This window comes from Gallus gallus, chromosome Z (genome assembly GCF_016699485.2).
Source record: "Gallus gallus isolate bGalGal1 chromosome Z, bGalGal1.mat.broiler.GRCg7b, whole genome shotgun sequence".
NCBI lineage: Eukaryota > Metazoa > Chordata > Aves > Galliformes > Phasianidae > Gallus > Gallus gallus.
Window position 1 is genome coordinate 55206539 of NC_052572.1, and position 27405 is coordinate 55233943.

The window sequence follows — 27405 nt, forward strand, 5'->3', positions numbered from 1 at the left end:
AGTCCTTAACCAAAAGATCTATTTTACTCTTGGTTCTGGATCCTATCGGAATGTTTCTCTTCTCCATGTTTCGCATCCATTGTCTCCTTTCTGGCTCAGCTACTGTCACATCACAGATGACTTTCCTTAAGGCAGAGAGCTATGTACCACCTCTTCCAAAGTTGCAACATCTTGAGTGCCAATAACAGTAATGTAGGTTTTCCCACAGGTCAAACAGGTCACTTGTTTGTGGAATACATTTGCTGGGCAGTGAGTTAGGACTCTTTTCTGCTTTGGTGTGATGGTCCTTCACTGCTTTGATGTACTCACTGAAGTTTTGTTAGGACCAGATGCACCGCAGACCAAGTTTGGCCTTTGTAAGGAGCAGGCTGTTAATCCTCTTCTCTGGCAGTCAAACTGTTTCTTACATACATATGGATCTTTCTCAGATCCTTTTTCTAACTCTTGAAGCATGTCTTCCATAAAGTACGGAATTCCATTCACCATTGTTTTAGATAATGTTACACATCCTGGTCTGGCACAATGCTAGGGAAGACCTGAACTCAATGCAGTTTTTACTCTGCAAGCAGACTTTCTGTCAGTCACGTACAGATAGCATTTCTTACATCAATGATCAAAATGTTTGTCTTCAAGGATTTAATATGTTTTATCATATTTCTAGAAATATTCAACACAGTACTCATACTCAGTACGTAAAATATGTATGTGCTGGGATTTTTACATATCTAGCCAAGCGTGTAAGAGTTTATCCTCCTCGCAACATGCATACAACACCACATAGAAATAAATGTGTTCCTTCTTAACAACATTGCATGTACATCAACCATTAGTGCTTTAGAAATAAGACATGGAGCAGAGAGGATATCCTGTATGGGATATAGAGCCCATAGTCCTCAAAATGCATGACGTCCAAATGAGAGACTACTGTTACTTCTTTAAATGAACTTACAAGGTAATTGACAGAGATGGTTTCATAGACAGGTACTTCTATTCTGTTATGTCAGGTGGCCAACTCACAGAGAACTTGGAAACACCTATCTTATTATCTCAGTACGGTGTTTTCCTCTGCCTATCTGTGTTGGCTTAAGCCAGAAGCTGGAGGTAAAAGACATGTAAGCAAGGTAGGTAAGGAGGTAAAGATAAAAGAGTGTTGCAGAGACCTTGTTAAAGAATTAGCCGATGTAGTCTTGTCTCCAAGCTGACAGGAGGTAGGTAGTCTTGCAGAGAATAATAGACAAGTTCACTGGGCTCCTAAGAGGCCAATACAAGGAGAACAGAGGTGCTGGTATCAAGGCAGGATGCTGAATTCAGCAAACTTAGTCAAAAGAGGAATGAAAGGAGAAATGGAGAACAAGATACAGCATCTACCTACTGCAAGTTTAGGGAGAAGGTCAGAGAAACTTAGTCATTGTTGCTTTCCAGAACTCTTTGGCAACTTGGCTGTACTTCAACTGGAAGAAAACGTAACTGCAGTTATTGCTACCCTTAAGATGCCCAAGGAGAAGTCTTGAAAACAATTGTCCTATTATATTACCAGCTAACAAGATGTCACCATGGGAATTCTGTCAGAGAATGGCTGAAAACAAAAAAAAAATAATTGTGAATCTTGCAGATGAGTAATGTAAATGCCTCAGTGAGGGCTGCTGAAGTAGAAACGCTGGAAAGACAGTGCCCCAGACGAGTCATATGCAGAAGGGACTGACTCTCTTTTGATGCCTCCTCATGCATATTCAAAATGATGCTTCCAAATGCAGGAGAGAAATGTCAAACAACTTTAAGTGCAATTAGATGCCTAAATTTCAATTAAAAAACATCCAGCCAGAAAAGTACCATTGTTTTTTGACTCTAGATTTAAATCAACATTCATTGATTAAGGAAGTAAAGTTACTGTCAAAAGAATTTTCCTCAGCATTTCCCTAATTTCTGCCCAGGGTTTCTAAATTCACTGACATTAAAGGAAAAGCAAAGAACTACAGCAAGACATATGAACAGAGCTCTATAAAGAAAAAGGGGGTGGAAAACCAGAAAGCAACTTGCAGGTCTTGAATCAGCCATTGTGTTTGTATTTGCTTAGGGATGACTTCCTCCATCACTGTCCTGTGATCCCCAAGTGAAGAGAGGACTGATACTGGAAGCAGTGTTTCTGTTGCACTAAGTTTGTTCTCTGTCTCCTGTTTAAGGCCTCAGAAATAAAATCAGAGAGATTAAAATCTACTTTTTACCCTTGTACTGAAAACCCTTCTAAGCAAAGGGCAAAATTTTGCCAAGATAAACAAGAAACTTTGGCTTAATTTTGTGTCTGGGTTATAAATACATTAAAAAGGAGGGAAAAATTAGTCATATATAAATAATAGCTCAATTACATTCAAGAATATGTGGGTGGGTGTTCTGGGTGGAATAATTTGCTAAGGCAGAACTCTTCTTTACTTTTCCTCTTCCTCTTAATTTATTCCTCTTACTTGGTAACTAACCAGCTGAGTATGTACTTCTACTTTTCAACCTTTATTTATATCTTGCTCTTTGTTCTATAATCTGGGTATTTTTCTGTTACAGGCCTTGATATATCATTATCACCCTTCTTTAGGATTTGTTTTTATGGACTAGATGTTTTTAATAGAGATCAACACAATAAAACACAGTAAAGCACCTAATTGTGTACTTAACCTCAGGCTCATGGTTCTATTTCCTTGATGTCAGGAGAACGTGTATTTAAAATCTATGGTATGCTAAGCAGCTTTGCTGTATTAGTTTTAGCATGGCTAATTTCACCACATAACAATACAGCGCAGTATGGTACAGCCTGCTGCAACACAAAAGGTTCCTTCCCTCTTGCCACTTCTTGGGTACTTTTGGTCTTTTTTTTCTGTTTTTTTTTCTTTTTTTTCTGTTTTTTTTGCTTGTTTATTTGTTTGTTTGTTTTGTTTATTCTTTTCTTTTTCCTTCTGTTATTACACTCAAAATGGGCACTGTCATGTAAGACAATGCTCCAAAATTTAGACTTCAAACAAGCCACCTGGCAGGTTGAGATCAGGAAACCACATGCTCCAGCTGTACTACATCCTATTCTGAAGCTTGGCAGCAGTAAGGAATTTAAAAGTCACTGTGACCATGCCTGGGAACACAGAGCAGAGAGCTGGAGTGAAATGACAGCATCCCTGAGAAGGCTTCTGTTGCTTATGGGAATGTCTGGCTTGCCAGCAAGGAGGTCAAAGCAAATTTTGGGGTTTGCTTGGTATCTTCTAAGTCTCTCATGCCCTTCTGCAAGTGCTCCTAGATGTTAAGTGGGGTATTATGTACCAGTTTTTTTTTTCTCACTCTCACTTATTTATTTATTTATTTTTCAATTGAGTGCTACTTGCAGCACTGCAATTATGCTGTTTTGTTCGGGTAACCATTAATTTTCACGTCTGTGTAGACCAAGAGATGCTGAGAATATCTGTGGGAAGTCAACCAGAGCTGGTATTTAACATATCACTGGAGCAAAGTACACTCATTTTGGTAGCCACCTTGAGAGGACCAAAGGCAGGCTGCTATTTCATTTTAAAACTAGGGTATCACACCAAGTGTTAGATACACACTCAATAGCCCATGGACTCGAGGACTTGGGGGTCCTGGTGGACGAGAAGCTGGACATGAGCCAGCAGTGTGCGCTTGCAGACCAGAAGGCCAACCGTGTTCTGGGCTGCCTTAAAAAAGGGGTGGCCATCAGGGAGAGGGAGGTGATTGTCCCCCTTTACTCAGCTCTTGTGATGCCCCATCTGGAGTACTGCGTCCAGGCCTGGGGACCTCAGTACAGGAAGGACATGGAGCTCTTAGAGCGGTTCCAGAGGAGAGCCACTAAGATGACCAGAAGGCTGGAGCACCTCTCCTGTGAGGAAAGGTTGAGGGAACTGGGCTTGTTTAGTTTGAAGAAGAGAAGGCTCTGGTGAGACCTCATTGTGGCCTTCCAATACTTGAAGGAAGTGTATAAAAAGGAAGGGGAACTGCTGTTTACGAAGGTCCATAGTGATAGGACATGGGGGAATAGTTTTAAGCTGAGACAGGGGAGGGTTAGGTGAGATATTAGGACAATGTTTTTCACTCAGAGGGCTGTTATGCACTGCAACAGGTTGCCCAAGGAGGTTGTGGATGTCCCATCCCTGGAGGCATTCAAAGCCAGGCTGGATGTGGCTCTGGGCAGTGTGATCTACTGGTAGGTGACCCTGCACATAGCAGGGGGGTTGAAACTCAATGATCATTGTTGTCTTTTTCAACCCAGGCCATTCTATGATTCTCTGATTCTATGATTATTTAGTATTAGAGTGGTGAGATGCTGGAACCGGCTGCCCAGAGAGGCTGTGGATGCCCTGTCCCTGGAGGCATTCAAGACCAGGTTGGATGGGGCCCTGGGCAACCTGGTCTAGTATTAAATGTGGAGGTTGGTGGCCCTACCTGTGGTGCAGGTGGAGATTCATGATCCTTGAGGTCCCTTCCAACCTGGGCCATTCTGTGATTCAGTGTGTGATTCTGAGTCAGAAAAAAAGACTTTTCTCAGCCTGTGGGAGTTGGATCAGACTTCACACTGTGAGGACAGTCAGCATCTTCATAAGAAGCACAGAGCTCCTCACATCCAGCATCAACCATGGGAGAGTTTTTTTATCCCAAGGATTAAGGGAGCCTTGCATGGCAGCAGCCCTCCAGGCCACAGGAAGAAGCCCCAAAATATGCTATGCTATGGGAAAGAAGCAAGGGTTTCAACAAAGCCTGAGTATCTGACAGCAGTGACAAGGAAACATTTCTTTTGAATATTTTTTATTTTTTATTTTTTTGCTAATGCTTCTTTTGAAAAAAGTGTGGCTACTTTTAGCCGCCTTTCAACCTGTTCTAGCATGGGAATCTGTTCCTGCTGCTCCTGAATTCCACAAAGTGCTTCTACATATGAAGAGGCAAGGCTGACACTAGCAGTACTCTCTGGGAGTGTCCTTGTTTCACTACTTGGAGTATTCTAGGTTTAAACCTAATTATGCATTAAAAAAAGCCTCTGGTAGGTGGAGCAAAATAAGACTTGTCCTCACTTCCTGGCACTTTTGAGGACAGACACATGGCCAGCCAGCCTATCTCACTGTTCACCAAGTGCTTCAACATGGTGGGGTGGTGAACAACAACAGAAATTCTCCACAGTCATTGGCAAGAACTAAGTCAAATGATATCGGGTTACTTCCCACGGGAAGGCCCTGCAATGGAGAACACTGTGTTTATCTGACATGAATGGCTGGGAGATTACATCACTGGACATACACAGCACCCACATGCTAACACCTGCTACACCCAAAGTGGGTCTTGCTTAGCATCTGCTTTTCTGATGTTGATGCATTGTTCTGGCTGAGCTAGCTTGAAATGATTTAGGAAAGCACCTTGAGCATTGCTGAGCAGAGATAGCACCACATACGGATGTAGAGGCATTGTTGAATCAAGCTCTACATGGGATGTTCTGCCAAATGGTTCCCTTCCCTTCCTCTTCTCATTTCCTTGTTCTCCTTCGACGGAGAATGCTAATCCCTTTATTTGTTTATGCACAAACTGGTGACTTTCCAGACCTGCTATAAATGACATCTAGCCATTAGACTTTTCTGGAAAGGGACAGCAAGAGACACTGGTAATTGATTTCCTGCATGATGACTTGATGGCAGTTAGATTGGTTCCCTTGGACATATGAACTTTGATTTTGCTGTGTTTGTCCAGAATATGGACAGCACTGCACTAATAGCTGCCTTATTGCTAGCAAAGAGGAAAATACTACAGCTACTTTAATTCTTCTCTTTTATTGAAAATTTGATTTCAACGCCTATTTCTGTTCTACTTCAACTCTAGAAACACATTTGCAATGTCTTGCTCACCCAAAGCAGCAAGCTTCTGATGTTTCACAACACTGGAAAAAAAAAGCAGCCACACAACTGCCTGGAAGGAGGAAAGTGTATTCTGTTACTAGCTAGTCTGTAACGGAATGCCTAGCTAGTCATTACAGTTTGTGGCAGATAAAAAATATTTTTTGATCCTTTACACAGGCCTCCATGATGGCAAAGCTCATAGAAATCCAGGATCAACCATGCATTTCATAAATGTGGAAAAAGCAGTAGCTTTCTCCCTGATGGATTAGTTGAGTGCTCTCTCAGCATTTATAGAGGAACCCTTCTTGGACTTAGGAGTTCTGGTGGATGAAAAGCCGTGCATGAGCCAGCAGTGTGTGCTTGCAGCCCAAAAAGCCAACAGTATCCTGATGCACTGCATTAACAGAGGGGTAGCAGCAGGGAGAAGGAAGGGATTGTCTCTCTCTGCTCTGCCCTCACGAGGCCCCACCCGGAGTACTGCATCCAGGTCTGGGCTGTCAGCACAAGGAGGAATCTGAGCTGTTGAAGCGGGTCCGGAGGAGGCCATGAAGATGCTCAGAGGGCTGGAGCACCTCTCCTGTGGAGAAAGGCTGAGGGAGCTGGGCTTGTTCAGCCTGGAAAAGAGAAGGCTCCAGGAAGACCTCACTACAGCCTTCTAGTACCTAAAAAGAGCTTATAAGCAGGAGGGAGACCAACTTTTTACACAGTATGATAGACATAGGAAAAGGGGAGTGGCCTTAAACTAAAAGAGCAGAGATTTAGGTTAGATGTTAGGAAATTCTTTACCCAGAAGGGTGGTGAGGCCCTGGCACAGCTGCCCAGAGAAGCTGTGGTGCCCCATCCCTGGCGGCGCTCAAGGCCAGGTTGGATGGGGCCCTGGGCAGCTGAGCTGGTGCGGAGCATCCCTGCACACAGCAGGGGATTGGGACTGCGAGAACTTTAAGGGCCCAGTCAATCCAAGCCATTCTGTGATGATTCTATGACTTGAGATGGTAAGCTGCAATTCAGGAAGCCTTACACCCTGCAATCTATTTTTTAAATGGTGTACTCATTGATGTGAAAGCATGTGCAGATTTCAGACACCACTGAAGAGGGTGGTGCTTTGGCATGGGAGAAAAAGCAACTATCTACCACACTGCTACTTAAGCTTGGAGACACCTACAGACAGCACTTTCATTGTTAGATTCCAAAAATTCCTCAAAATTAAGCATGTAGGAGTAAAATCTAGGCTTTAGTCAGGATCTCCTTGCCTTGTAGGTGCATTAACTGAAATTTTTTTGGTCACAGCTTCTTTCCAGCCTAGTACAGCTTTTTCTGCCTGTTCATGGCACTAACTGATGAGATGAATTAGTTGGAGATGGTGCTCATCTGTCCCGTATAACCCCCTCCAAGGGCTGTACTCACTGCCATGAGCAGCAATAACCCCAAAGACCATCACCTTCCCTGATGCAGCTGGGCATCACAGAGCAGAATACTAGTTATACAGCAGGCATCCAGGGGGTTCCTGCGTTCTTCTTCCTCCACAGAAAACAAATTCTCTGCTTTACATATTAATGTGTTTAGTGATGTTATTGTGGGCTTTAAAAGAGTACTACCATAATATTATTACTGCAAATGAAGCAGTATGTATTTTTTAATTATATACAGGCCTGTCTTATAAAGAGTGCTTTCAGTCCCTTAACCTAGCATCTGACACATGGGAGCGAGTACCCTTAACGCACTCCCATTCATTCCCCTGCTGCATTTGGGTTCCTCCCTTGCCTGTCTTCCCTCTCTCATTCATTTCCCCGGGGCACTTCTGTATTCCCACTGCCCTCTTCCCATTCATCATTTGCTTTTGTACCTATCCCTTTCCATTGCACACTTACCCTCTGCTTGCACTAGGACCAAATTTCTACTCCTGGTGAAGAGCTGTTTGAAACCAAGTAGGGGCTCACTAATTACTCTTAGTAATGTCCCACACGTGCAGGTTGTTATGACTCCCCACAGTCCTACTGCTCCCCTTCAAAGAGCCTTGCTACAGCCCCACTTTGCATCACAGGGTAACTGTGGTTGCTGGAGCTCACACAAGTAAAATTGCTCTGGTGACAACCAGTCCTGAGCTTAGCTGGGCACATGAGTGTGTGCCAAAATGATTTTTCTCCATTACTCTCTTTGGAAAGTGGTAGTGTTAGGGATCAGCACTGCCTTCTGTACACACAGGGTCAGAAACATGAAAAGCACAGCACACTTCTATTCAGATACAGGGAAATGCAGAAGCATAGTTCTGCTCTTTGTTTCCACACAAAACTAAAAACAAAAAATAAAAGTAAAGGCTGTTTTAGAATGGCATGAGACTTGGAAACCTCAAACTCCAGCTGCCTCACTCCTTCAGTTGTGAGCAATACCCACAGGCATGTGGAGATTCTTCATCATCTTGACTTGTGATGTTACCTCTTGGGAAATGTGAATATAAAAATGCAAATAAAAGATTTGAACTTGTATGGAAAAAATTATCCCCATCTTCTTATCTCAGAATCCAGGTAAAAAGCTGTGGATTTCACATACGGACATGCAGTAGACTGTTTCATCAAAATGAAACTAGTGAAGTTTGGCATCAGTTTGAGAGTTTTATTAAAACCACAGGTCTCCATTCTGTACAAAACTGAGGAGCTTTCTTTTTTTTTTTTTTAAACTTATTAACCACACCGGAAATAATGCAGTGTAAATGGTTTGTTGATAAAAATCTCTCTGTAAGGTATATACAGGATGAATACCACACAACTGTATAAATGTAAAGACTCTCGGCAACTTTAGCAATATATACAAACTACCTTTAAACACATAAATATGGTATTTACAGCTAATAAATAACATTCAAGGCTAAATCATGTGTCCCCATGTAAAAGAACCTTCATTATTTTGACTCCAAGTTCCACATGTGTTTGTATCAGATCCTGTATTAAAAGCACACCTGTTTACACACATTTTATTTCCAGAGAACTTTCACTCTTAAAGAGAAAATTGCAACAGAATGTAAAGTCTACAGGGAATATATCATTGTATTTATTTTTAGAGGCCTCAAAAGCAGTGGCTCAATACTCAGCTCCACCCTCAGTGACTCATCCTATCTCTGCCATAGCGAGGAAATCAAATGTAAGCAATTTGGGAGTTATTAATATTCCAACGTATTGCACTGTTTAAAAATTTTATCCCCATATATACTAGCACCCGTGGCTAGGAAAAAAAACAAACAACTGTGTACATACATGTATTTCTGTTGGTTTTGCAAAGATAGGATGATCTTGGAGGATCACCACCTCCACATTTTGTCTTGCACATGTGGGAAAAGACTGAAAACCAGCACCAATAGCTTACATTACACTTCTCCAAATGCCTACCTTCAAACCCTTCTGCCTCCCCAATATTTTGTTTATTGCCTAGAAAGCTAAAGGCTATTGATTTTTTTCCAAGCATAAGAACTATGCATTACTTAAAGAAAAGTAAAAAGCCTTCAATATGTCTATTTTTGGCAACTCACAGCATGTCTAATTCAAGTGTTTTTCAGAGCAATCATTTTTGTGCATCACAAAATCAGGCTCCTTTAAATGTCAGAGCTCCTGTTCCCTGCTGAATTCCACCTCAGATCAGAAAATCAAGCGACTCCTAGTATCTACCATTCTGTCACAGTCAAACAGCAGAGGCTGGTCAATGGAAGTCACAATTCCAGCACAGGGAAGCAGGAGTACATTTGTCACCTGGCACTTGGTTTCAGTTGCACCAAAGACTGGATACAGCTGCCACTCAGCTGAGTGATTGACATTCAGTTTTAAACAGCACTGACGCTCTTAGTTTTGGCATCTCAGATGCAAGTAAGTAGTAAAAAAAAAAAAAAAAAATCCATTCTCTGCAGCTTTTTGTAGCTTAATTCCATTGCAGTTTCTTACTCAGTGATGGAAGTTAGATGACTCCATTCTTGAGGGATGAAAGCATGAATGAAAAGTTGAATGTCTGCATAGGACACTGGTATTGCTGTCTTCTCCTATTGCTATTTATTCCGGGATAAGCTGCATAGGATTACATATCTTAACAGATTATAACTATTGCTAAGAAGCATTGGCATCTACACCCAGTAAAGCACATTCATAACCACAACCTAGAAGATTCATCCCCATATTGAACCAGGCCCTGACATCTCTGTTATAGCTCTACACACAAGGGTATTTTTTTCCATGAGAAAACTACTCACTTGCCAAACACACCACTTGAAGACAACGAACTCTAGCCAATGAACTGCCTGAAAATTCAGTTAGCAAGGCCAGGAGAACAACAAAAAAAGATCTGTGCAGTTCCAGAAGATCTCTTAAAAAAATAAAAATTGGAAACAAAAAACACTAAAAAGAGGACCAGGTACAGAGCTTTGCATCTTTTCAATAAATACTACAAAACTGCTAAAGAGGAACTGATGGCAAGAAACTGTCACAAGGCACCACGATTAAGCAAAATTACTTATTCCTTCCTAACACTCAAGCCTTTGGCAAGTTGTTGCAGGGGTTTCTTTGTTCTTAACTATTCAGATAATGTAACTTTATGGTTAGTAACTTTGTACGCTGAGACTTCCTTACAAGAAGCCTCCTAATATAGCTAGGTATAGCAGGCACAAAAGCCAGCAGCAGATAAGTATTTCTATATATTTGGTTCTGAACATCCAGTTCACAGGGATGAACAGACTCCATCCTCCTCCCCAGTGTGGAAATTCTCATTCTTGCCACTTTTTAAGCAGACTCGTGTGCAGAATTTTCTTTAGAGGCTTTCTTGGCACTGTGGAAAGAAAAAAAAATAAAATACAGATCTGTTAAAGAGGTGCTTGTTCCATTTGTCTTACTGAGACTTAGGTTTTAAAACTACTACTTCGAAGGAAAGTTACGTGTTTGGGCTTTTCTTGGCCACTGCTGGATTTTACAAGGGTGTGACAAAGACACACCTCTCTCTTGGGCTCTCCAGGTCATTGCCCTGGAGCGAAGATCCACACACGCGCTTCAGATCTCAGTCTACAAACGTCCCCATGAGACCTTTCACTCACAGCAACTGCACTAAAATAAATACAACCACTTCTTCAGTTCAAACTTTAGAGGATAAAGTCCAAATAAAATTGGCCTGAAAGCTGAAAGTTTAATCTAGGTCAGAAAAGTTACTAATCAAAAAAGAAAAATGCACTTGCATGTGCCTGCTTTGCTTCTGTACGAGCCTCCAGATCTGCAACTGGCTTGTGAGATGAAAGGGCTCAATACTGACTGAGTGCAGATGCCTGGTCATCCCTGCACTGGGGGTGAATCTCAGACATCTACAGATATAGGACAGCTTTTCTCTGTCCTAGTACTTAGTCTGTAAATCCCCCTTGGCAGCTGTGAGAGCATGAGGGATAGCAACTTGCACTTGCTTTGCAGATGTGCTAACAGCCATGCAAGGAGATGGTCAGTAGAGAATGACAGCTGGGGGTTTTAAGCTGCCCAAAGCCGCCTCAGGTTAGATTGAGCTGTGATGCTTCTGAACTTTTTAGATGAGTGCAGAAATCGGCCAAATCTTGAAAGTTGTATGAGATCCTCCCACAGCCTTAAGACAATAATGCTCACTCTTACCCTCCCCTCTTCCTGCTGACAGGCTGCTCCAGGCACTTCACAAATATTGCTGCCTCTTCTCCTTTACCAAGACGTGAGCTGCCATCTCGAGAACAGAATACCACCCTGTGAAAGAAATATTGGACGCTCACATCATCCTATTTTAATTGTAGAAACAGTACACCATTACATTCCATACCAACCAGTACATTCATACTACCATGTGGGTACTACTACTTTACCAGCCTGTGAGAATCACTGGCAGAAAATTGTTAGAAAAGAATTCTCAAAGAATCTCTATGCAAGAAAAACTGAGAAAACACATCAGATACAGACCTCAAACCACAGTCTAGGTTTTATTAGTCTTCTGCATAAAAACCTTTAGGCTAAGAGACAAGAGGCTCTACAACAACCTTCTGAATCTTCTTTATTTACTACAGTCATATGATTTTTTCTCCAGGTTAATGATCTTGGAAGAAAGCCTTGCTCCCTTGAATGTTTGCACACAGCGTAGGTTGCCAATTCCAGCAAACCTAAGCGGTTGCTTTTCTATTTATCAGTACTTTCCCAACCCCTATATTTGTTCAGTTCTGATAACTGCTTTTTGATAAAGGGACAGCCTTGTTTATTTAAAGGAGTAACATACTATTCATGACACTACACAGGATATGCATATTCTCTGTTCTAGATATATTTTTTTTGCCAACAGATCTCACATCTAGTGAATCTAAATACTTCAAAAGATTCAGGTGAAAGCAGTACCGATTCAACTAAGTGCTGTTTTAGCACTCATGTATTAGCAACATCCTGCAATATTCATGTGTTTCAGCTCCTACCCAGCCACTCAGCTACCCCCAACTCCCAAGAAAACCCAGCTTATTATCTCCTGAGCAAATGCACTCTTCAGAAACCTTTCCAAAATCTCCATCTTTGAAAGAAAACCTGTACAAATATCCAGCAAATGAAAGGAGGAAAGGAACTGCAAACATGATCAGAGCTGCTCGCTCACGGAGATCCGCTCTTGAATATTGTCAGGAATCTGATGCAAGTGAGCACTGGGATGCAAATGAATTCTGCGGGAGTGAAATTACAGATTGCAGATCCCATTGGAAGAAAACAGCTGAATATGGCGGAAATAAATGCAGGTTTGGCGCTGCACTTGACTATCTTGACTATCTCTTGACTATCAGTGCTGCACTCATTTGTAACTGTTTTCCATGTTTCGTCCCACCCTGTGAGATACCAGGAATAAGGAAACACTGGCAAGTAAACTCAAGGCAATCAAAGCAAGTTACTTTTTCTGAGTTTCGCCTGACTTCACTCTGACTCTCTGAATGGTGAATGCAAATGGAGTCCACCAGTCTGACCAGCTGAAGAAAGTATCTTTCTCCCACTGCAGCTTTAGCATAAGCAGGTCACCAATGTCCACTTCTGTGTAGATCAGGAAGGAGAAGGTCTTGTTGGAAGAGACTTCAGGCCTGTAAGGAATCAGAGAAAAGTAAAAAAAAAAAAACTATTGAAGAAGTCTTAAGAGCCAGAAAGGCTAAAACTCTTAAGTAAGCTATGGAAAAATTAAGATAGTAGCTTTCTAATCTAAAGGACAGAAAACTTGAAGAGAAAAATCAAACCAAGACCCCTTGTACTTCAGAGTGGAAGAAAGAATACTGTCCACAATTCTGATGGACAGATCAAGATAAAGACACCTGATGATTTTGCAGAAACACTAGGAAAATTTTCTGCTGGAAGCTAGAAAAAAAATCCTGGGAAAGGTAACCACACAAGAGATATCTTCTCCATTGCTGGTGTTTCTCGGGGGTTTGTTAGAGAAGCACCAGCCAGGAACAGTTTTGGTAAAGCATTTACTTGCTGAGAAAACACACCTTGGTGCTTCCCAGACCCATCCCCTTCCAGCCCACATGCAGAGCGTGTAAGCACTGATTTATGCTGCTTAGCAGAGCTTTGAAAACATGTCCTCAAGGTGGAAGCTGAGGGAGACATCTAACAATTAATTCCAGGTCACAGTCTAGTTTGGAAGGAGCTTTAACACAGGTGGAACATTAAGAAGATTCAGAAAGGGAGATGGGGAAACAAAAATCAACACTACAAAAACTCTAACTGGTCTGACCTATTGCTGACTTTCTCACATCCATGTTTCAGATCTCTTATAAGGAATGGCTTCTACAGAGGTTAGATCCTTAGTTTTTTCAATGGATGAATGATGCATCTACTTGATCAATGACAATAACAGATTCTGGGACCTTGTAAGATGGGCTTCTGTAGCTGGAGCTAATACCCTGAGTACTTACTTCAGCAGGGGCTTTTAACTGATTTAGGCTAGAGTATGCAGCGCCTAGGTTTTTTGTAGCTACTCACAGCGTGAAAGGAATGTTCTCACTCTCGTCTAGAGTGCCATACAGAGAGATCAGGAATGGCTGGTCTACCTTGGTCACATTTGTCTTTCCAAAGAAATGTATCTTGACCTGATAATGGAAGACTGGAATAAGAACACAAAAGAAGAGGCCATTATTATAAAAAACAAGCCAAAACAAAACCAAACCTCTCAAATTCCAAAGAGCGCAAGCGAGAAATACACAAAAAACCCTGCACATATCTTATGATGGTATACAGAAGTATCATTAAACCAAGCTCTGTGGGTATCCAGGACGGTGCACAAGATTTGCAACCCTTTACATGAAGCAAAAGAGCTATGCCCTCCTTACACAGGATTCTGATTATTTTTCCAGCAGCAGGAAAAATGCAACTGGATGAAAATAGTGAAAAAATTCAGTAGATTCAGTTGTTCCAAACTGAGTCACTGTCTGAGGTGCAGAGTAAATCCTCCTTTCATTCTGTCACTTAGAAATTTCTTTCAGAACACCCTGCACATTGTATTGTAACTCCATCACCACACCTTGAATAAAATGACATTATTTTCTGATCCTGAACTTTAGCTTGCAGGTAAGCTAAATACAGGCAAGCTTGTCTAGAGTGAGCAGGGGTCATCAATGCAGTAATACTACCCACTTGCAGCACAGTTTAGTGTGCACGGTGGTTACAAGGTGATAGCTGGACTTCATGATCTTAGTGATCTTTACCAACCTAAACAACTCTATACACCCACCCTGATTCATAGCTGAACAAAAGCAACAGTGCTTACCAGTAAGCCAGGAGAACCTACCTTTGTAGGGCATCTGAGCACGGGTCTTCAAGTACATTTTGGTGTTTCTCTTTGTTCTCACTCTGTTGACTTTATAACCCAAGTTGTTGCAACGGTTCTTCCGGCAGCTTAGGCAGAGGCCCTTCTCAAAGGCCTCTTTTGTGTTGCAGCGGTAGGCCATGCTGGGCTTCTCTTCATAGAGGAGTGAGTCAATGAAGAGATGGATGGATCGTTCATGAGAGCACTTCACCAGCTGATCCACATCTTCAAAGAAAAAAATACATAGAATACATATGCACACACACAACAGTGTGCTTTGTGCACACACAAAGCAGTGACATAAACAAGCAAAAAGCACTAGGCCCTAGCTGGGCTTTATACCAAGTGTTTTGAAAGCACTTAATGGAGAAAGCCTCAGTCATCCAAAGCAGAGATATGGATGCAGATCTCCCTTCCGATGTTATACTGCTTTTTTCAGAGCAGCCTCACCTGAAAAGCCTTTTTCAGCAATCAGGCGGAGAGCTTCTCCCAAGTTGCAGCCTGGCTGGAAACCTCCACCATTAGGGTAGATATCAATGTGTCCAACAGGCTTCTGAATCCCAATGCTGCGATCTGGAGAGCCTCGAGTGTAGGTGTGCAGGACATCCACAAAGTCAGCATCATCCGGGGAGAGGCGGATAGGGGCATCAGCATACTCAAAGGTGGGACCAGCAGGATCCAGACCTTTATTGCAAACCACAAAGAATAACTGAGATACCATCTGTCAAAACACTGCCAAGGACAGAAAATGCCAAACTCAGCTACCATGCTGCACTGGACTACTCATATAGCATCACTGAAGACTTCACGGTGGGATCATTTAAATAACATCCATGTAGGCAGGAGAACTAAGTATGCAACCTCTACATGCTATCACTATTTCAAACATAAGGTATATGTAAACACACGTAAAGAAGCACAGATAACTTCTCCACAGCTGTAGTGTTTCCAGTGGATAGAGAAATGCTAATAAATATTTTCCTGTGCTTTCCCCTCTTGTCGAGAAACAAAGGAACTGTTAAATTTCTATTTGAAGTGTATGAAGCATGGAAAGTGTCTTGCTACTCTCTACTAGAGGAAGTGGGAAATATAAATGAGAGCTTCACTGTCCGCACGCCTAGGGGGAGTGACATTCTAACATAATAATGTCAGTAATGCTGCAGCTTGACATAAAAAACAATCCAGATCCATTCTGCCAGTGAGCAAGAACTCCCATTCATAAGGCACGCACAAACAGCTTGTGTTACAGTGCAACCTCTGTCATCCAGACAAACTACTTAGGAGATGGCTGATAGAGCTGTCCCCATAAGACATGTATTTCTTGCACCCAGCTCTGCCCACCCAGACCAGCTGAACATACTGTGAGCTGCCTCCCACTGCTGTGAAAGCTTCAGGGACTACATCCCACCATTTCCTGTGCTTAAAGGCAATGCTGTTTCCCAGAAAAAAGTCTGTCCTGGACACCAAGGGACAACTGTGAGGGCATGACATAGGGCCATTGGTGTTTGAGTGATTTGACAGTCTCAGTGAAACAAAAAAGAAACAGGAGGCTAAAAGAAAGGAAGGGTAGAGGAACTAATGCTCTGGCCACCTGATGTAATCCGCTGCCTCTCACGAATCAGTCCTTCCTGAAGCTACTGCTGCCTAGGCCACCCTACAGCATCCCCATGGATCTGAGATGACAGAGGGTCTTGCTGAAAACACCCTTGATGCTAGGAAGAAGGGAGCTGGGCTCTGCCCTGAATGTGGCTCTGAAGCTATCTCGGCAACGAAGAAACCAGATGAGTGATTTTCTTAGCCTCATTTGCTGACGTTGGTACTTCCTTTCTCACTGGGATTAGTGCTGAGGCAACGAAGGGCTCAACTGTCCAGGTGCCGGGCTGTAAACCAAACAGTCATGCCACAGCACACTACCTTATCTAGTATACTATTCAGCCTCCAAAATTAAGAAAATGACTCAAACCAGACACCTAAGTATGCATGTGAGCAGGTCAAGCATAAGTGTACTTCCTTACCCTTCCGAAAAACTCTTCCCAATATTATTTTTGAGAAGATTATTACAGCCACCTGTTGAAACTTATTTTTCAGTAACCCTCAGCATATTTCTTCATATCAATAACCCGGTCTCCCCTTAAACCTACACAGACCTCTTGTATATACAGCTTCCCTCAACAATAAGCTCTGCAGATACTACAGTGACTGAAGGAGGATTAACTTCCTGCTCTTCCCAAACAGGTCATCCCTTGCAGATGCTGGGATCCACCTGGATGAAGACAACTACCTGAAGTCCTGCCGCTGCAAGAGAGAGATCTACCTCAGAACATTCATTTGGTAAGCTACAATCCCTTTCCCCCATGCCAGTTTCTTCAAGGCTGATAAATCCACCAACTTAATCATTTCTCACGCAGAAGCAGAGCAATGATTCTCACTCACTACCCTGTGTTGATCTTTTATGAGCCTTTTCCAGCTCTGCTACATAAATACCAGATTCTGATTCAATGTAGAATGAACATATAACCTAAGCACACCCAACAAGCAACAACCACTCTGGTAACATTTCACTATGAAGAAAGGACTTTCCCTCTACAACCACAGATTTGCTTACCAGTAATTCTGTTCACCTTTTTCTTGGTTAAACTTCCAGCAATCCCAGCAGCATGAGCACCCAGACTGTACCCCAGCAAGTGGACATTGTTGAGAGGGTAATTGAATTTCTCCTGCAGAGGAGAGCTCTGTTTAAAATCTGATGTCAAACAGGTCAGCATCAGATGACAAACGAAAATATTTTATACAAACTATGATTTCTCTTTGGGCCACAAATAGCAAAAACAACCCACTAAATGTAGTTGACATAACCTTGCTCTATACAAGCGTGCTTGAGTTTACTGTCTTAAGGCAAAAAGACTACACAGGAAAAAAATGCAGAACATAGAAGGCTCTGTATTATAGACAATGTGTTCAGCCATCCTTTCCCCCCAGCTTTCGGAGCACCTAAATATTTCCTAAAGACAAGTCACATTTCTAACAGTTTGCCAAGTGGCGGCTGCTATAAAATATGTAGGAACCTGTCTTTTATAACTACCTCTCACAGAGCCTTCAGAAACATTCTGTGGACCCACAGGACTCCATGGACCACAAGGTGAATAAATCTCTGGGCTGTAATATAAAAGGCCTCCTTGTCAAAGGGACAGCCTTTAGATTAAAGCTGATTTCACCAGCCCAGCTGAAACACCATCTGCCACAGCTTAACTCAGTCTACCCAAAAGGAGACAATTAACTCTTTATGTCTGCTGCATCAATAGCATGAAGATAAAACTGCTGCATCATTGTTGTTGTGTCCCCTGGAAGATTACACATGAGACATACATGACTACATGTCTTACCTCCATCCAATCAATGAACATGGCAACATCCTTTCCCACCAGCTTCGTGTAAGCAGCAGACACTGGGTAGTGCTGCTGAGCTCGAACCAGCCAGTCCACAACAATGACATTTGAATCAGGTTCCCTCTTGTACAGAGCATCCACTAGCTTTGGGACCCAGCTTTCATACATTCCTGTCACCTGTTATGTTGTGATGGTTTAAAAGACAAAAAAGGGAGACCTTGATATTTATGTGTGGCACACAGACACCAGAGCATCTAAGAGAGTATCAGGAGTGCAAACAAAAGGCACATGCCACCCTTTTCTTCTTACCGTCCACCCATGGATCACCACAAAGGTTTTACTGGTATGGTTGAAGTTGCACTGTGCCAAGCTGTCCATCTGTCCAGGAACCAGGTAGCAGACATCTTCATCAGGCTCTGCAGGTGTTCTTAAGGAAAACTTGCTCTCGATTCCCTCAAAATTCATCTCAGCTTCTGCTAGACAAGATCATAATAAACACAGTGCAGTGATTTAGAAATATTAGGACAAACAGAAGTCACAGTCTACGATGCTGGAAAGAGATTAGGAGCAGCCAAGAAATGGAACACACTGTTTTTATTTCCCTCAGTGGCCATGTAGAAGGGAAACCAAAGGTTGAAAACTGCTCATTCTTCAAGACCACTGCTAAAGCAGTGAGAATCTGGTCAGCTGTCCAGTAGGCATAAATTCTATTTAGGAGTCACATCACATGTAGGAAAGCAGCAAGTTTCTCACCATACTATCATATATTTTCACAGCACATCTTCTACATAACTTCATCACAAGTATCACTTGTTAATCATGGCTTCTTTTACAACACAGTAGTCACAGCCCATTAGAAACATGAGCTGCAAAGTCCAAATTTTATAAAACACAGCTATTTTACCAACAAAGGAAAAACAGTAGGTATCAGATACACTAAGGAAACTAAACCAAGAATGCAGAAGCCTGCATTTTGGAGGCAGGAGACAAAAGATCATCTGATGAGCAACACTTGAGGGGAAAAAAATTTAAATAATAATAAAAAAAAGCCTTCCTTTGCCTGAAACTATTTTGAATCCATTTGGAGAGAGAGAAAAAAATATACCATGTCCTGGTTGTAAGAAAACATGTGGTGGTCTCAAAGGATCATACCTCAGAACTTCTTCCAGCTTCCAGAACCAAAAAAATAAAGAAGTTATCTTTTTTTCCTTGTCAAGGCTGAAAAGTGACCTTAAACCTCCTGCTTGCTTCTTCCTCTGTCTTGGAGGAAAAGTAAATGATTCCTCCTTGTAGGTGTGATTCAACACTTACGCACTTCTATAGCCAGCTGAACCTGTCATTAACTGTGGGCTTAAAACCCAATGCTTTCCTGAAACCAGGCCAAACTCTGGCAACTTGCTTATAGCAAATATTGATGGCCTGTTTTCCAAGTGCAGCTGAACTCCGGCCAGCTCCATCCTGCTCAGTGCTGTTTCCTGGCATCGTGACCACAAAGCTCTCTCAAACTCCTACACACACACTAACAAATGCTTCCAAGTCACCAGAAAATGTCCAGGAGCATGGTGAGGTCCCCAGGCTAGGCACACAGAAGACTTCCAAAGCCCTTCTTTTGTCCACTGAAGAAAAGGTTTTTCCTAACTCTGGTGCATCTGTATGTCTCCATAAAGCTGTACCTCAACATGCAGAAAAACTGGTCACTGTTCCTAAAATTTGCTTTCTGCTCTTCTCGTTCAAGCCTCAGCAGGGCACACAGATTCCTGCCTGACCTCACTCAGCCCTTGGGTAGCTGTAGAAAGTCTGTGAGGATCCTGCTGTCCTTGGAGGGCCACAGAGGTTAAGGCCTAACCAAGCCCTGCAGCACAAGGTGCACAGACAGCACACTGGCTGGCAGCAAACGCTAATGTACAAGCCTTGGAGGGACTGCAGTCACCTGCAACCAACTGCTTAATGCTGCCTGCGTTCCTGCATACTTGATGAAAGTAAAGCATGCACAAAGAAGCTAGCAGGAGCTGCTCGCTGAACAGAGGCAGAGCTCAGCTTTTACTTTTGACCTTGGCTGTGCTAGGCTGGCCAGCTAATCCCAGATAATTACACTGTGGGCCCCCTTCCTCCTCAAGAAAGGATGCGGCTCAGGAGCAACATTCTCCAAATATGCAGAGTGATTCACATAGTGGTGAAGATAAGACTTTGCCTATAGAAAACAAGCCATACACCAAGCTAAATGCTGGTTTTCTCAGCAGTTGTCCACTCCTAGTTGTTTCTACAGATTCAAAACTTCATTTTCTCACAACAAAGAGATCGTTAAGAAAGAAAAAGATGCAAAGGCTGAGGGGTTAAATATCAGCTATAACTTTTCACTCAGCAGCAAACCAGTAAGACCTTGAAAGAACAGGAACAGCTTCCAAATCTAAAGCAACGAGGCAAGGACTTTCAATTATGTGTATTCCTGTTCCACACAGGAAGGCAAACAATAATAGTCCACCTGCTCTCTAGTTAATAGTGCTTCCCTTCATATTTAGAAATCATTTCCTTTCTGAATTAAACCTATCTGATAATCAACCAAAATCCAAATTAACTCCAAATCCCACTGTGTAGTGTGTTCTCAATTACAAACATATGCCACAATCTGCACTTAAGCTCAGAATGCATCTTTTCTAGAAATAAGCTTCTATGAAAAGAAATTTGCAACGCAACATGTACCTCATCTTGCTGTGTTGTGTGAGGAATTAGAAAGTCAGAAATTACTGCAGCATCCTTCCTGCTCAGAAGAAATATAACAGAAATACAACAGTACAGCACTCACACATGTTCAAATCCCAGCAGCAAGATACCATCTGGATGAGGCAAGTGTGTGTTGTTGGGTTTGTTACTGACTTCTCAATGACACACTAATCAGAAGCCATCCTCGAGAGCTGCCCAAGTTTGGTGCTGCAAATTCTGTTTGGGTGACAGCACAAGATCACTCTGTTCCTCATTCTGCGCTGTGCACGTTGCAGCACTACCTCACTTCCCACCTGTGGTGTATTAAATTGTAGAAATACAGTACAGAGGTATGTACATAGTAACAGACACACACCTACTTTGCATACTGACCACAATAAATACTGAAATAATTTAAAATCATGGCTACAAAGCAGATTACTCTAGAAAGCAAGCATTTGCCAATTCAGTTTTTGTACTTCAAAGTACAACTCACTCATATTAAAAGACCAAGAATCAAACTGTCATACATGGACTTTTGTCACCGACCTTGCTTTAAGTCAACAAGAAAAAGAAGTCTCTTGAATCACATCCTATCTGAGTTGGACAAACACTGTGACGGTGGGTCTCATTCCTGCAGTCTTAAACAAAGCCAAAGAAATGCAGAGACAGTCAACGCACACATACCACAGGTTAGTTAATGATGTGTTTCAACTTGAGTTAGTTAAACCAAGGAAAATCCAGAAATGGAGAGCTTTCAGCATTTTTCTGACAGGTGGACAGGAATTCAGTTGGATTTGCATCATAGTTTTACATAATGCAGATGGTAGAAGTTAGATGAAGAAATTTATGTGTATCCTTACTGAGATATTGAAGTCATTTTTGGGATGAGACTGCAACTCTATTTCTAGATGAGGCATCGATGAGGAACAGAGCTGGAGGTTAAAATTAGTAGATGAAACAAATCTATGCTTTTGCTAGAAATCACACTTTCTCAGGCTTAGTTCAGCGGGGGTATAAAGGCAAGTGCTGTGTCGCAAGAACTTCCAGGTGCACAGTCACAAAAACAAGCCCCCATTAGGAGATGAAGCTTTCAGGACACCTTACTGACCATAAGCCCACAGCGGTGCCCAGAAAGGGTTATTTACCTCTTTAGGGAACTGGAAAAGGAGTAGAATTAAGAATTAAGCCACCAGCTTCAGAGCGAAGCTGGCTTCTCTTACACACATTACTGCCAAACTCCATTTTAACCTGCTCCAATACTTTTCTTAAACTTTCACTTACAAAAATCTGTTTTCACCTTCTAAAAAAGCCACTGTCTACCTCAAGGTAGAGAGGATATTTTAGAACTCAGAAGTGCAGAAAAACAGCTAGTAACTAGGAGAAGTCAGTCATCTCATTTTCCTGCCTAAACCTCATTTCACTGACTTGGCCTTGCAATTTGTCAAATTCTGTTCAGTCCATGACTCCTGTCAACCCCAAAAGCATCCCACTGACTTAAACATTCTGACTCAATATAAATGCAGGTTTACTCACTAATAAGAGTTCCAAACTCAAATTTCCTTCATGAGAAGCCAACGGCAGCCTGGCAATTGTTTTGAACAAAGGAAACCATCACTGGTCAGATGGGTGGAGACAGCTAATTTTGTAGAAGTGATGGCATCTGGAATATTAATCAAAAACTCAAACAACCAGCATCAGGTGCAGGATGCCAAATGCAGTGATACTACTTGTGCAAGAATCAGTGCACCTCCAATACAGCTTAAACGGGAATCTTTGGTAAACAATATCCTGGCATTACGTACACAGAAATAGGAATACTATTAGCTAGGTGCAAAGATCATCAGAAGTTATACTGCTAGCCTGCGCAAACGCAAGTCCACACACACACACACACAGAGAAGCAAACATCTGCACATAACATTAAACATTTACACAACCTGTTGGAGTTAAACAGAGTAATTCATCCTCCCGCTGATAACCAGCATTAGGACAAAACATCCACCAGTTACACTGAACTCCTAAACGAGCTCTGAGGCAAACTGATGGTCATCTGTAATTAAGAAGCTAATACAACAGGAAGCATGATTACTTCACTTGATCTACACTATAAACTCAAGGCAGACTACCAGGTTGTAATCTGACAAAACCCTTCCCTCCAGTTAAGGTTACAGTTTAACCTTGCTGTGAAAGAAGTTCCAGCTTTCCAGACAGCAGAGCCCTGAGGTTAAGTTCTCCCCTCACTTCCCAGAGGAAAGAGCAACACCTCTGGACAGCATGGAGAGGTGCTGCACGTGGCCCAGCCCTGCAGCTTGGCAGGGTGAGAGCATGCTGCAGCTGCTGCAGTGTGCACACGGGTGCTTGCAGCTCGCTGAGGAGCTCCCTGTCAATTAGATGCTTACTCAGCTGCAGCTGGGAGGCTTGTAACTCAATCCAGCAGCAAAGCTCCTGCCATCCATCAGCTCCTCTGGGATATCTGGAATTAGCCCAAGACAATAAAACACAATCACTGCCAGGCTGTACAGTAATACGGAGGAAAGAATGCATGAGAAAGCCACAGCATGCAAGTGCTTCCTGTGCAAACAAGTTCCAGTGAGCTTCCTTAGGAGTTTGACTACTCATGGTACCCCACAGCACGTAGTGATGCACAAGACCCTCAGCCCTAGGCTATCTCAGAAGGGCACTGCTTCTGTAGAGGACACATCACAGCTGCCCTGGCAGCTCTTCCCCAAACAAGGCCACAGCAAAAGCCAACAGCTTACATCCCACAGCAGCATTAAAAATACGGTGCAACCCCTGCCTCCTGATTTACACTGGTAAAAATAGAGATCTGCATATGCTCCGAGCAATGTATTATCTCTTCCTGGAACACCAATGTTATCCTCACCTACAATATCTTTTTCCATGTTGTTTATTAAATACCCTGGATTCCTGGAGGGCTGCATCACGTCCTTTCCATGGTTCCTAAACATCTTTTTATCATGGTGTCAAAGAAATAGTGTCAGGCTCGAGGCTTACACAATTTTAGGAAAACCACACAACCTGTTTTCATATAGTTTGCTCCTACAGAGAAATAATGCATTTGTTAAGTCTATGACAAATCAGTTCCTAGAGAGATGAAAGCCTGCTCTGGGAAGTTATTTTAGTGTAGGAAACTTGGGTACAGTGATGAAAACCACTTTTGATTGCCTTTGATGGCACAAGATTGGATTCAAAATGAGAACACATTCCTTTGGCTGTGCCTTAGCACCCCATTCTCTTTCTTGTGAGCAGTTCCCTCCAGTTTCTTCATTCACCGTGGAAATAAAGGCATCTGCAGTGAAAACGCAACAGCTTCCATGATACACTTAAGTGCCACCCAGCAGCTCTGGGGAACTTTTAAGTATGTGGACTTCTAAAGGACACACTTGTCTCCCATACAACGTCTAAGAAAGTAATGTCATGACACAGTATCACTAATATAAATTTGGAGAGTTGTAGTGTAATGAAATCAGTCTCATTGCTTGCTAAAGCTGCAATCATGCTGTGCATTAACCAGAGAGTATTAGGAAACACACAGCAGTCAACATGCACACGTGCTATTTTCTCTGGCCTGCAGAGTGCCTACACAAAAATGTAGATACTGTAGGTGTGTGTCTATACATATTGGAGGCATCCATTCCTCTGTTAACATTTTTTCCTAATGGATTTTGTTACGTTAATGGCATTAGCTGCTGCCCAAAGGCATTACTATGACATTGATAACACTCGGCCTTGTCTTACACACCGCAGGCTGGGAGCCCTGGCAAGCTGGGACGTGGGGCTGCCACAGGGCTGCACCTCAGCACAGGGCTCCAGTCCTGCACGGAGCTGGGGGACCCTACCGTGATAATACGGCTGGGCCCGCCTGCCTCTAGCAAGGGACTCTTAGAAGCCACCTCATACCCTGGGGAAAAAGAAAACAAAAAACAAGCAGATCCCAAACGCCCGAACCGCGAAGCCGCTACAGGACATCCCTAGCGGGATGCGAGTCCCCCCCGCTCCTTCTCCAACCCCACTCCACGAACCAGCAGGACTGGGAGCTGCACCCCCCAGGGCTCCGCTCACCACCCATGCCCCAGAGCATCCAAGGAGCAGAGGGAGCCCCGCACGCCCCTGCCGCTCTCCGCCCCGCCCCGCGCACGCTCCGGCTCCACCGGGGACCGCCCGCCCCCGCCTCGCACCGCGCCGGCACTCACCGGGATCGGAGCCGGCGGCCCCGCGCAGGCAGAGGCACAGCACAGCCAGCAGCGCTGTCTTCCCCATCCCGCGTCCTCGCTCCATGCGTTGTGCAGCGGCGAAAAAGTTTCAGTGGGAGGAGGGGGGGGGGATGGTTAAGGTTAAAAGCAAACAAAACAAAATAGAATAACTAAGTTCTAAAACACACGACTGTGAAGGAAAAAAAAAAAAAAACTCACGAAGTAGAACTGAGTCGCTCCGGGAGAAACCCGCAGCGACGACCCCTCCCTCCGAAACCTATAGGCAAACCACTGCCGCCGCTCCCTCCCGGCCCCTTAAGTCCCCGCCAATATGCAAATATGCAAATGAGCCCCCACACCCATTGGCGCACGCCACGGGGCGTGGTCACCGCTGGCCCGGGCACAGGCGGTGGGGGGGAGGGCCGGGCCGCTCCCGCGGGGCCCCGCGACCCTCGCGCCCCCGCACGGCCCCGGGCACGGCTGGGAGCCGCGAGCTCCGCCAGCGGGTGCGGCTCCGTCGCTGGCTCTGAGCCCTCGGACTGGGCGCGCTGCCCCCGCTCTTTGCCCCTCGGCGTCCCGCTGAGCTGAGCCTCCCAGCCCTCCTGCACGGCCCTTCCCCTGTGTTCGCCGTCCTGGCTCCCCGAGCTTCGAACGCTAGCTTCCCTCTTTCCTGCGCTGTTGTACCAAGAAGCAACTGGTGCTCAGCTCGCTGCTTGCGAAGCACCTTTTGCTGCTCGCGTGAAATGCCTTTGCCAATGCTTTGTTTTGCCAACAACCAAGGGGGTGCGAGCTCGGAGTGCAAGTTGCTGGAGGCTGCCGTGCGTACTGTGGAGAGACACAGAGTTGCCTCTCCTAGTTTTTCACCTCTCTGTGCCCCTCTGCCAGCAGTTTGTCAGCTGTTACCTTTTGCTGCTGCCACAGGGTGAAGGATCAGTTATTTAAGGGAATGTAACAGAGAAATATTAAATTAATAGTGAGCCTTGCTTTTATTTACTGTGCATTGTTTTGTCAAAGGCTTGGCTTCACGAGGTGCTTTTGGTGTAGAGAAAGAGGGCTCCTTGGTTCTGGCAGCATGGAGCAAACGCCATTCACTTCAAGGGCAGTGGTTTCTCAGAGTGGGAATTAAAACACTCCTGGTCCCCATAGGCACAGGAGGTGGTGCAGGCAGAGCAGCACTGGGTCACCTCTGCAAGGTGCCGATCTGATAGAGGACCAGTGAGATCCCAGCGCAAGTATGCATCTCAGGTTGGGTGTGGAGAAAAACTTCTCTGAAAGAGTGCTGAAGCAGTGGCACAGGCTGGCCGTGGAGGTGATGAAGTCACTGTCTGTGGAGGTATTCAAGAACCAGGTGGATGTGGCACTGAGGGACGTGGTTAGTGGTCGTGGTGGGGATTTGGCGGTCTTAGAGGTCATTTCCAGCCTTAATGATTCTACGATTCTGTGATGTCTCCTGGGATGCAGCTTTTCATACCCAAAAGGCAATGGAAGAATTTAAAGAAGGTGCAGCTGAGACTGAGTCTTTCTTCCAGCCAACGTGAGCTGGGTGCAGGGCATGGAGCAGCACAGGAGACAAGCAGGGGTGGGGGGCAGGCAGTGAGGGGCTGGGGGCGAGGAGAGGGACCAGAGGGTGGGGGTGTGAGCGGGAGAAGCACAGTGTGTGCTCACTGTTCTGAGTAAGTGTTGAGCATATCCTCTGACCCGTGGTTTCGACTCTCATCAAAACAATGGCAAGAATTTTCTCATGTCTTTTTTTTTTTTTTTTTTTCCTTCCAACCGTGGTCTAAACAATGCATTTTCTATTGATTTAATTTAGTTGAAGCTCTATAGTGTAATTTCCCCCCTACAAATCAACCTGGCTCCATCCAGGTTCAGACATCCTTCCTAGAAAATTCCACTCCCTGCAGCCAACATTTAGCGAATGAAGAGAACAATGTAAAATAAGGCTCCGTAACGCAGTCTGTCAGCCCGCCATAGTCACAGGTGATGCTTCCAAGCCTCTGGAGCAAAACAGGGCATGAAGGCTGTCCCTCCCATCCTTCACAGCTATGCCAATGGCTACTGCAGCAAAACAGTGTGTTAGAACACAGTGGCGAGAAGACAACTGATGCGGTGTTAGTGGCAGGTGGAATGAGGTAGAACAGAGCCCTGGCAGGCCAGCCCCGGGGCACTGCTGGCCCCCACAGCCTCTGCTAATCTGCAGGTTGTAGTCAGAATTTCAGTTCATTCCCAACCCAGACAGTGGATCCTATCAATAGCCAAGGGCTGGCAGCAGATCTGCAGGCTTCTTGGAGTAAGATCTAATTTATTACACTGGAAATGCCTGTTTGCATAATTTTTTTGTTCCATCTCATGGCCATGCCTCATTTTAAGACATAATCTGAAAGAGTTATGCAAAGTCTCCACCTAAAAAAAAAAAAGAAAAAAAAATTACAAACAAAATAT

At 43.7% G+C, this 27405-nt stretch overlaps 2 protein-coding genes across 5 annotated transcripts in view; both read right to left on the reverse strand.

The window, feature by feature from the left end:
- Positions 1 to 8463: 8463 nt before the first annotated feature.
- LPL (lipoprotein lipase) lies at positions 8464 to 25900 on the reverse strand. 3 transcript variants are annotated; one of them, XM_046905271.1, is made up of 11 exons: positions 25648 to 25900; positions 24964 to 25042; positions 18356 to 18522; positions 18044 to 18223; positions 17266 to 17377; positions 15111 to 15344; positions 14643 to 14885; positions 13838 to 13958; positions 12760 to 12942; positions 11486 to 11590; positions 8464 to 10667 (listed from the first exon to the last, which is right to left on the reverse strand). In XM_046905271.1, exons 2-11 carry the CDS (start codon positions 25028 to 25030, stop codon positions 10622 to 10624), a joined length of 1458 nt encoding a protein of 485 aa, XP_046761227.1. In that variant the 5' UTR covers positions 25031 to 25042; positions 25648 to 25900; the 3' UTR covers positions 8464 to 10621. The 3 variants fall into 3 exon arrangements, with proteins under 3 accessions (XP_046761227.1, XP_015135900.1, NP_990613.1); XM_015280414.4 differs by lacking the exon at positions 25648 to 25900 and having other exon boundaries at positions 24964 to 25268; NM_205282.2 differs by lacking the exon at positions 25648 to 25900 and having other exon boundaries at positions 18356 to 18519; positions 24964 to 25256.
- The window catches only part of PSD3 (pleckstrin and Sec7 domain containing 3), a 151792-nt gene continuing 149489 nt past the window's right edge, over positions 25103 to 27405 (reverse strand). For both annotated transcript variants that reach the window (XM_040655813.2, XM_040655816.2), the window contains exon 19: positions 25103 to 27366. The gene's annotated coding sequence lies outside the window, so the exon portion shown is untranslated. The remainder of the gene's footprint in view (positions 27367 to 27405) is intronic.

Coding starts and splice junctions, on each gene's coding strand:
- LPL (XM_015280414.4), bottom strand. CDS start 25,048: ATGGAGCGAGGACGCGGGATGGGGAAGACAGCGCTGCTGGCTGTGCTG. Junction 18,523..24,963: donor GGCCGCCGGCTCCGATCCCG/GTGAGTGCCGGC, acceptor GATCTTGTCTAG/CAGAAGCTGAGATGAATTTT. Junction 15,345..17,265: donor AAAGGTGAACAGAATTACTG/GTAAGCAAATCT, acceptor TTTGCAATAAAG/GTCTGGATCCTGCTGGTCCC.